General features: G+C 36.9%; 2 protein-coding genes across 2 annotated transcripts; one reads left to right on the top strand and one right to left on the bottom strand.

Annotated features, from left to right (window-relative positions):
- The first annotated feature begins 233 nt into the window (after window positions 1-233).
- LOC145775595 (uncharacterized) lies at window positions 234-8947 on the top strand. Its single transcript, XM_082586912.1, has 8 exons — window positions 234-416; window positions 3235-3329; window positions 3756-3854; window positions 4270-4360; window positions 4783-4925; window positions 6222-6493; window positions 7645-7727; window positions 8209-8947. The coding sequence occupies exons 1-8, from the start codon at window positions 295-297 to the stop codon at window positions 8336-8338; spliced, it is 1035 nt and encodes a 344-aa protein (XP_082443038.1). The 5' UTR covers window positions 234-294; the 3' UTR covers window positions 8339-8947.
- Window positions 1100-2454, bottom strand: LOC145768476 (uncharacterized). Its single transcript, XM_082579977.1, has 3 exons — window positions 2366-2454; window positions 1990-2158; window positions 1100-1527 (listed from the first exon to the last, which is right to left on the bottom strand). Exons 1-3 carry the CDS (start codon window positions 2402-2404, stop codon window positions 1352-1354), a joined length of 384 nt encoding a protein of 127 aa, XP_082436103.1. The 5' UTR covers window positions 2405-2454; the 3' UTR covers window positions 1100-1351.
- Window positions 8948-9874: the final 927 nt, after the last annotated feature.

Below are 9874 nucleotides of genomic sequence, written 5' to 3'. Positions count from 1 at the left end.
GTGCTTTGAAACGAACCGAATTCATTTTCAAAGCACAGCTTGATATCTTGTCATAATGAAAACAGCAGGGCTTCTGTTTTTGCTTGACTAAAATCCATTTGAGTGAAATCAGGTGAAAACTGAAATACAAAATATTGTAGGCTATCTCATGAATTGTAGGCCTACCACACTGTTATGATAAGAACCATTGTCAGATAGGCTATAAATTAAAATTTGCTTTCTTAACCAGACCATAAGTTTAAACAACTTTCTTGTAGCTGCACATTTAATAATTTGTAAGCTTAACCGGTCCAAATGGCACGACTAAGTTATGACGTGACAAGAAGAGCAGAAGCTGCAAGGAAGTCGAGCAGAAGAGCCGAGATTAAGTTAGCCAAACAGTTTGAAGACATAGGACAGATGGCAAACGAAATGAGGTGATTGCAATAAAACGATTTGGAGAAATTTTTGTATTCATTTTTACTATGCTGTTAAATAAGCTATTTGCTGTTAAGTATTTTCAAGAGAATTGTTCAAGTGTTTTAGAAGATGTTGAACTAGCTAGATAAGAAGAAAACTCTACTTTTGCGGTTATATTTGAAGAGTCAATTCTCAATTCGATAAAGTTTAAGATTTTTCGCTCCAAGCTTGCTCTTTACAAAATATAACTTAAATTGTATTGTAGGCCTAACTATGATTTGGCTTTAGCTATGGAACTTAAAACTCGAATGTAGCCTACAAAATAAATAGCCACACTACAACACGACTCAAACTTAACACTAAACCTACATCTTCACTACAGCCTGCACAAACGAAAACTGCGAATAATGTTATGGTTTAAATTAATGTCGCTTTACAACAGCTAAGGTCTACCCTATATGGACAGATTTATCGTTTAGTGAAAAAAAAAATTTTTTTTCTATTTTTTGAAAATATTTTAGTCCAGTCAAAACATGTTGTATTTAAAAATTTTTTTTTTTCGAGTACTTTAAATTTTTTTCAAACGTAGCAAATCTGTTACGTCAGGCACATTCGCACTACCTACAGAATTTTAAAACGTAGCAGATCTGTAACGTCAGGCGCTCTAGCAACAAAAGCACACAATAAACAGTAACAAGCAACTAGTTTATTTTCACTCAAACAGCACAAAATTGTTCATTTTTTGTGGAATTCCAAAACAGTGTTTCGTTTTGTCTATGCAAAAGTGTTCTTCCCACTTCTAACAAAAGTATAGGCAGCTTGTCCAGCTAGACATTTTGCATAATCCCCTTTTTTTGTAAATATATATGCAAACTTCTTAGCTGTTTTTCCGAGACGTTTGGAAGGGTCTAACTGGACCAAATACAAATAGGACTGCTCCACAATAGCTTCATCATATAACACTTTGAAGTAATTGGCTGGTGATGAAATGTGGGTCAGCTTGTTCACGCACAGTGGTCATCGAAGGGGTGTTTCTCATGGAAGGACTTTTTCTTACACAGCTCCAAATTGAACAGGGTGGTTTGGTTGTTCTTGTTGGTGGATTGATGGATTCCATTATGCCTTCATCTAAAAATAGCAAGTTGTAAAAGAGTAAGGAAAAATACTACAAAGCTGCAGTATAAAAGTAAATGACAAAAATCACTATTATTTTCCATTTATGAATTTGACATACATATGCAATTATGCATTGTACAAACATTACCTATTGTGGGACTGAGAAATAAGTGAGACATTCTCAAACAAATACAAAACTCAATGTGACTCAAGAGAGCATGATGGAGAGTCCTTTTTACCATCAGAGTATATATCGAACACATCAGTTTGATAGTAGAGAGGTATGGTTTATATTTTTAGTTGTCGTCGCCGTGTGGGCCTCTGGTTATCATTATAACATGGAATGGATTTTTTTGCAGTACATGTAAGTTTCCTTTTGTGACAAAGTCCACTAAAGCCGAGTTAATGCTTGGTTGTATGGAAGGCCAGCCATTATACGTGTTCACTGATAGTGTTTATTTGCATAAAACTTACCTGAATCACTAAAGGTGTTATCTGGCACATCAACAAAGGTAGAAGGGTCCACTACTGGAACATTCTTAGTGTCAGACTCTAAAATATCAAAACATTCATCTTTTTTTTTCCACCAACTGGTCTTGTATACCGATTTTTTCCATAAAATGATCATGCATTCATTTTGCACCTATGAAAATAAAACTTTATTGATTACAAATCTAACAAAACAAAAGTTTTGAGGTCAAAAAAACAGTTGCATGATGGACGAAGTCAACAGATTTGTTACGTTTGAACTTAGGATGACTGTAGCATATATAAACATCATTTATGAAATATTTTGTTATCAACTACTCCAACAGTCTTATTTTCAAATAAAACAAAAAATTCAACGCACCTGGGTGTTCTGAAAATCCAAAACTTTACGAGAGAACATCTAGGCTAAGCTGCTGTTGCTATGAACCTCACTCACAGAACTTTGTGTTCGAAAAAATCAGTGAAGCGAGACCGCAGTGTTTCCAAAATGAAATAGCACTATAGTCAGATGCCATAGAATCAAATTCTTCAAAATTAAAATTTATGAATGCTTTTACAGTAAAATAAATTGCGATAATTTGAAACGTAACAGATCTGTCACAAATGTCCATATAGGGTTAAGCGACATGTTTTATTTTTAATTTTATATCAGGTTTGCAATGTCATCACATTATTACCCGGTTTATTCTCACTACGTTATGCAAGAAAGAACACAATTGGTACCGTTAACAAAAGGTAGTTTCAAGGTAGTACCAACTCAGTGGCCGAGTGGTTTCGCCTTCGGCTCTGGTGCTGGTAGATCTAAGATCGATTCCAGATCGGGTCAAACCGAAGACTTAAAAACGTTAGTTACTCGATTGTGTTGTTTCTTGCATAACGCAGTGAGAATAAGTCGAGTAATAATGTGATGACATCGTAAACCTAATATAAAATTAAATATGAGTCTTGTCGCTAAAAGGCCTGAGCTGTTGTAGAGCGACAACAAAAAATCATAGTAGGCCTATTATTATTATTAAAAGAACTACAACATTTTGTAGCCTACAGTAATCAGAAAAAATGACCTTTCTGATGTTGCGCATAAGTCATAAACAGATGCAGTTTTCCATTGCCTAATCACAATAATGTAAACTGCCTACCAACTAGTTACCACAAAGTGTTTGTTTCTTTATTGGTTTAGCTATACAGTAAGTCATTTTATTTTTGTCCAGTTCAATTTAAAACTTTATCCAGGTACAACTTGACTGAAATAAGGAGGGAGCAGGCACATTTGAAAAACGAGCTACGGATACTACGCGTGGAAGCGGCAAAATCTGCAAGAAGCCATGGTAAGACGTGGACGTCGCTATAGTAGGCGTGTTCACTGTCCACTCTCCACATGTTTTAAACTGTTACAACAGAAGGCCACCTACATCGCGCAAAATGCGCTTCTCCGTGTACGATAAACAAAGGCTGCCAAGAATATGATACGGAGAAAAAGATGATAGGCCTACGCAAAAATCATCATATAACAACACTGCTTGATTTATCTGATGTGTTTTGCCACAAAAAAACACGATAAAACTCAAAACATTTTCGTTGCAATGTTCGACACCTTTTCTTCATCAGTAGACCTATCCAAAATAAAGTTTTGTAACTCGGTGCCCCACATCAATCAGGGGCTTTAGTAGCCTACAAAGTCTTGGACGGGGACCTACAAATAAGATAGGTCAAAGTTTGTGAAAGACAAACGAGAAAATTGGTATTGTGTCCAGGGACAATCCACCATGCGGAACCAGAATTGGGTGACCACACCGAAGCAAGACACGCCCCTGTGAGTCATAGAGCATGCACGGCAGTGGCTAAAAAAACAGGTTGGTAAATTATCTAAGTAATGAATGTCATAACCAATACTTTTTTAACATCCAGTAGAGTTAATAGGTGAGTTTAGGGGGTACTTTTGGGAGTTAAGGGGGAACTTTTGGTAGTTCAGAAGGTAGGTACTTTTGGGATTTCAGGGGGTACTGTTGGATCCGGAATGATTTTAGGGGCCGTAACATTTCTAAGGGCCCGGAAACTGAAGAAACCATCTCGTATTTTTTGGGTAAAGTTGGTTTTTTTAAGAAGTGTCTTGATTTCATTAAATTAGTAGACTACTGGGCCCAAATTACTTTCTCAACGGGTCTAACATAAACAATATCTATTTGATAGTGAACAATATCTTATTCATTATCTCAAGTAATCTTTAGTCCTTGTCTGCGATTGCTTTACTCATATTTTTACGCTTAGATTTCGGGAAAAACTTCTACGGTTACCACAGCGCTCCAGGATTACACGCAAAGTACACCAGGACAGCCAATGACATCGAAACATCTCTGGAGTGAGTAAAACCCATGTCAGCATTGTCGCCTATTAAGGTGATAACCGGATTAACCCATAAATCATACGAATGGACTTGGTTGGTTTGAATCTTTATCGTCGGACTGACAAAGGCTTTGATAGCTAGGTTATTCCTGGCAGTTTCGCATAAGTCACTTCTAGAGGCTTTGAAACACTGACTCAGGGCAGCTCCCGAGATTGGCAGAGTAAAATTTCTGATAATTGTTAAAGTGTTTTTTTCTATGAATTAAGATTAAAGTAGGTCTAATCAATGGTACATTTTTCCACACGATAAAGTTGCACTCTGTATCATACTTTTTTGTGCTCTTGAATTTCCGAATTTATTTCTCAATTTTTCAGACTAGGCACAATTTGACTTTGGTCTGGCTAAACTCTTTTGATTGGTGTAACATTTATACGCAGAGATTACTTTCATAAACTCGATGACAAATTGCAAGCGGAAAAAACATCTCGGCAATTACACGAGCAAAAGAAAAGAAATGATGAAGTGGAAAAAAGTGTAGAGACTTGGAAAACTAAAAATCCCTCAGGAACAAGACGAAAATGTATGTAGGCTTAGGGTAGGCCTATCTGGTAGAGGTAGGCTAATGATAATATTTTAAACTACAGTTTTACTGGCACCAGAATCAGCGCGCAGTTAAGATATATTTGATTTTTCTAGACTTTTATTTCTAATGGTACCGTTATTTATTTGCAAAGTTTCCAGGTCATAATTTTGTAATTTTTAAACTACTGTATGACTAGTATCTTCTTGGTTTTGTCCAGATTAAAAAATGTTGTGTGTGAGGTAACTTTATCACTTATCCATCAAAGTTGATAGTTTATGTGGCAAATTAAAGATGTGTATTAATTTGAGACTTTTATGTGTACTAAATTTGCTTAATTTAAAAAGTTGATAGTTTATGTGGCAAATGAAAGATGTGTATTAATTTGAGACTTTTATGTGTAGCCTACTAAATTTTCTTAATATAAAAAGTTGATAGTTTATGTGGCAAATGAAAGATGTGTATTAATTTGAGACTTTTATGTGTAGCCTACTAAATTTTCTTAATTAAAAAAGTTGATAGTTTATCTCCCTAAAGTTCCGGTACTCCCGTGGTTTACTTTGCTTTTTTTTTACCTAGAAAGCAAAAATTCAGCAGATAAACAATTGACTTATCAGGAAGGGAATTGCAAGCTTGGAACCTGGGCAGTTCTGCATATAGCCTAATTATAAAAGTTTTGAATTAAAGGGTAAAGGTAAAGAGGGGTCATATAGATTTTATTCAAGTGTCGGGTATGAGAAGATAAGGTTCTCATTGTACTAAGCCTTCGGCACTAAGAAGAGTAGGGTGGCCAGTTCCTTTCTCTCGGCGGCCTTTTCTTCAGCAACTACGCCCACCCAATTTATTACACCCTGGGTAAAGGTGAGCGGTGTTTTCAACAACCAGCTGAAGCCAGGAGTCGAACCAGGTTTGCATAATTGGAAAGCCAATGCCTTATCCGTTGCGCCATCCACCACGAGTAATTAGGCCTACTAATAAAACGTTTGTCGCCAATACGATAGGGTTTTTCGAAGCAAAGTTTTCGTTTTCCTCTGTAACAACAAAAACTTTTTTAATGAAACCTGATGAGATTTTGCTTCAATAAAGCGAAATAAATTTAAACAATAAATGGAATCGCAGTAGGCTATAGGATATTTTCGCTTTTAATTTCTCTGTGAAAGATTGTGATTTCTCTTTGTGGATCAGAAACACGTTAGTTTATAGCCTAATTCATTTTCATTCAATATGAAATTTTTCATCTTTTTTGTTCTCAAAAATATCTGTCAAAATTATTGGTGAAATTTATTTTCTTTTCAGTTTCAATAACTGAGCCTCCAAACCTCCGTCATCTTGCTCTTCTTCGTGATGAGTTAATGCACAAAAAGCATGAACTAGGTGATAAAGAAGTCAGCTCCATATCTGCAGAAAAACAACAACGTCCAACTCCATCTTCCAGCAAGAATGTCTCTATTCTTCCTCCAGATGATAACGCGCTGGCAATAGATGAAATTGATCTTAAAGACAACGACTGCGAAGAGGATAAAAAATCTAAAGCGCAAATTTCAGATCAACAAGCGACTAACAAAGAAGTAAATAAACTTAGGTCTACTTTGCAATTAAAATTAAGCTACTTTGTGCCACGCAGTTTGGGCTATCGTGGAAATTACTTAAATTATTTAAAAACCACTGTCGTTGAAACCTCACCAACAAATCTAATAGTAGGCCTATAGTTCGCTCTTCAAGCTGTGGACTACCGCTTGTATGCAATAGGACACTTTCTTGTTTGCTGACAAGACCGTTGGGAGGTCAAGTTAAGGCAGGTAGTCTATCAATGACATTCCTGTAACCCAAAATAGTCAGGAGCATTGAGAGGATATGTTGGGCCAGGTACCAATCAGATCCTTGGGTCCCAAACCAGTCATTTATAAAAATAAAAAACACTAAGTTATATATCCAAAGAATAGGGTATGCGGTGGTGTCTTGATGGTTCCGGGCCTCCAAAATTATTCCGAGATCTGGTCTAAAAGTAGCCTAACCCCTGGACTCCCCTGTCAACGCCACAACATTCTCGTGACTCCAAATAGGCAAGATAGTTGAGATGATGATTTGGGTGTGGTGCCAATGGGATCCTTTCACCCCGAATCATGAGACTTTTAAGAAAAACACACTATATCAGAAGAATACGGGTTTCGTTATGTTTCGACCCACTTGGAAAGGCTACCAGCCTCTAAAATCATCCAGGGTCTGAGTATAAAAGTAGCCTAGCTATCCCCTGTCAATGCTACTGCAAATAGGTAAAACATCTAGGCCTATACTAGAAAATAAATAGCCTATAGTTTAAGAAAAGATAAAAACAAAATAAAAACAAATTGCTGGAATTCCTTGAAACGTCTCTGGCCTACAAAATCATTTCGTGCAGGGTCCGAACATTTCCCCATCATCATCGTGAAAGGACAACAATCAACAGCTGTTTTGTGACAACTTTGACTTAAAAACATCTCACTCAATTGTGATAGGCTAAGTTTAGGCTACGGTACCATTCAAGATTAATGAAAACCTCTATTGACAAACACTTTATCAATGACATAGTCTACTAGCCTACTGTCCATTATCAATATTTGAAACCAGAAAAAAAACATTCAGTTGTTTGCAAAAAACAAACAAATTATATTGGTAAGCTACCAGTAAGTGTAGGCTACTCAAGGTGTAAATTAGGTGTTATTGTTCTTTTTGTTTTTAGAACAAGCAAGCTTCAATTCCTGTATTTAAATATCAAAGCAATGACTTGGTTTTCGACGCCGAGTTGTACGCTCCAGATGGAAGGTGGGACTTGTTTGTAAAATAGATCTACTGTAGAATTCGCCTATAGTGACACCTGAAGGGACCGCGGAAAAAGTGTCACCATAACCGAAGTGTCACTATCGACGAATTCTACTCAACTGTTGCGTATGCAAACGGGACTTTGCAACAGGTGTCACAATAGGCGAAGTGTCACTATAGCCAAAATCACTATAAGCGAATTCTACTGTAGCCTACTATAGGCTACAACCTAGGCTACACTAGACCAAGATTAAACTTAGCCTACAGTAGTTTATGTTACGCCACTTCACACATATACCCTTTTTACATGTGGCTTTTGAAACCTTAAAACTAATTAAAAACAAAACCAATGGTAAACCTATTTCCAGGGCTGCCATCGATACTGTGTAGGTAGGCCTAAGCTATTATTTTTTCAACATAGATTGAATAAAAAATGCCGCACTTTAAAACAAATCCTTTTGTTGAGACGTGTTTTGCATTGCAGTGTACGAATGGCTCACAGGCTGCCCGACTTTGAAGCGGCATTCAACGAAGCTAGAAAAGCAAAATACGTAAGGACCAAAGAAAAACGACCATTTGAAAGACAAATGTCCATAAGCGAAGTTTTCAAATAAGGATCATATTGTGGTATTACTGGAGATAACCCTTGTTAGCACCAGAATACTACAGTAAAACAATCGGATAGCCTACCTCGAACTTTCAAGTTTCTCAATGGATAGGCTATTTCATATTGTAACATTTTTCGAATGACCTCATGACAACTCTATAAAATACTGAAATCTTTTTGTTTTCAATTTCATCTTATTTAATTGAATCCATAGCCTATTGACAGATTTTGCTCCATTTTGTAGAAAGTATTAGCCTAGTGATATCAGAAAACAAAGTTTAAATGCACTGATTTTGCACTGTTTGCAAGTTAATTTCTGCTACTTAGTAATTTTGTATTCTAGCTTGTGTTCCCATGATGTTTGTGCTTGTAGAAGAATTGAAGCGCTAAAATTCAATTTAGATCTAATGATCGTTTTAAAATCTACATAACCTGTTCAATAGCGATTTCTAAGGTTCTAGAATCTAGAGCAGTGTTAGCCTACTCAATTTTTTCAATAAACCGTATAGGCTACCGGCAGATGTTTTATTGTCATTCATTAGCAGCATAGCCTACTTACAGGTCATAAATTCCAAAAAAAAAAATGATAATAACATGTCTAATCTTGATTTTACAAGTTTACAACGAACAAGTTCACAGTTTTTCACCAACATTGCATTAATGTTTTGTGGTTTTCTTGCTTTTATAACTCTTTGCACTCCTTCATTGAATGCATGTAAAGATTTGATATTTATATGAGAGTGTCTGTTTTTGTGCAGCTTTTATTTCGTTTCGTCTCAAAAAAATCTTTTGGCTTCGGTCTAATTTCTTTATGTTTTGAATATAATGTTTCTTTAAATTTGAAAGTTTCATTGAGTCATTGCTGGGTACGCTCTCGATAGTAGTAGCGACCCACTCTATGTCTGAGTCACTATCATCAGAAGAGTACACATGTGACCAAGTTGCAGCACTATGCACAAACGTCGCAACTCCATGGATTTTACTAAGAGTGTAGGAGGCAAGTTGGAAGCCCGTTATCTTCAGGCGCGAAACATCCACACAGTGAGTTTCTTGGAGCAGGATGGCAGTCGGTTGCAAAGGGTTCAATCAGGTGTTCTATAACTGTAGACTTGGCTCTTGAAAAGCCTTCCACATTGAGCTGCAGCAAGGTTATTCCTTCCCTTACGACATTCGTTGATGTCCGCCCTAATAAGGGCGCTTGATCGGGGTCGGAATTAATCGGAGACTGCAACTCCATTTGCATGTTGTTTGCTTCAGATAAGCTTTGCTTTCCTTGATAAGCTTTGATAATTATGCTACACAGCTCGTGGATAAGAACTTCAGCTGCATGGAGACATGGGCCCAGGAATGGAACGAGCTGCCACATATCCCTCCCCAGTTTTCAGTTATACCAGCACTCTCCATCCCTCCTGGAGCAGACCTCTCAAGAAAGACATGGGTCACATCGAACAGGATCAGATGTGACGTTGGCTGCACTGGAGCTAATCTATTTAGGTGGGGGTTGCATAATACGCCGATATGTGTCGGCGGAGTGGTAGAACAA

The sequence above is a fragment of the Aplidium turbinatum genome, chromosome 1 (assembly GCF_918807975.1).
Source record: "Aplidium turbinatum chromosome 1, kaAplTurb1.1, whole genome shotgun sequence".
Lineage (NCBI taxonomy): Eukaryota > Metazoa > Chordata > Ascidiacea > Aplousobranchia > Polyclinidae > Aplidium > Aplidium turbinatum.
This window is presented reverse-complemented; position numbering and strand designations above follow the sequence as displayed.

Excerpts from the sequence above, each read along its gene's own strand:
- LOC145775595 (XM_082586912.1), top strand. The coding sequence starts at position 295 with ATGGCACGACTAAGTTATGACGTGACAAGAAGAGCAGAAGCTGCAAGG. Across the intron at positions 417-3,234 it reads CAGATGGCAAACGAAATGAG|GTACAACTTGACTGAAATAA; the intron begins GTGATTGCAATA and ends AACTTTATCCAG. Across the intron at positions 7,728-8,208 it reads TTGTACGCTCCAGATGGAAG|TGTACGAATGGCTCACAGGC; the intron begins GTGGGACTTGTT and ends TTTGCATTGCAG.
- LOC145768476 (XM_082579977.1), bottom strand. The coding sequence starts at position 2,404 with ATGTTCTCTCGTAAAGTTTTGGATTTTCAGAACACCCAG. Across the intron at positions 2,159-2,365 it reads TGGATTTTCAGAACACCCAG|GTGCAAAATGAATGCATGAT; the intron begins GTGCGTTGAATT and ends TTATTTTCATAG. Across the intron at positions 1,528-1,989 it reads TAACACCTTTAGTGATTCAG|ATGAAGGCATAATGGAATCC; the intron begins GTAAGTTTTATG and ends TGCTATTTTTAG.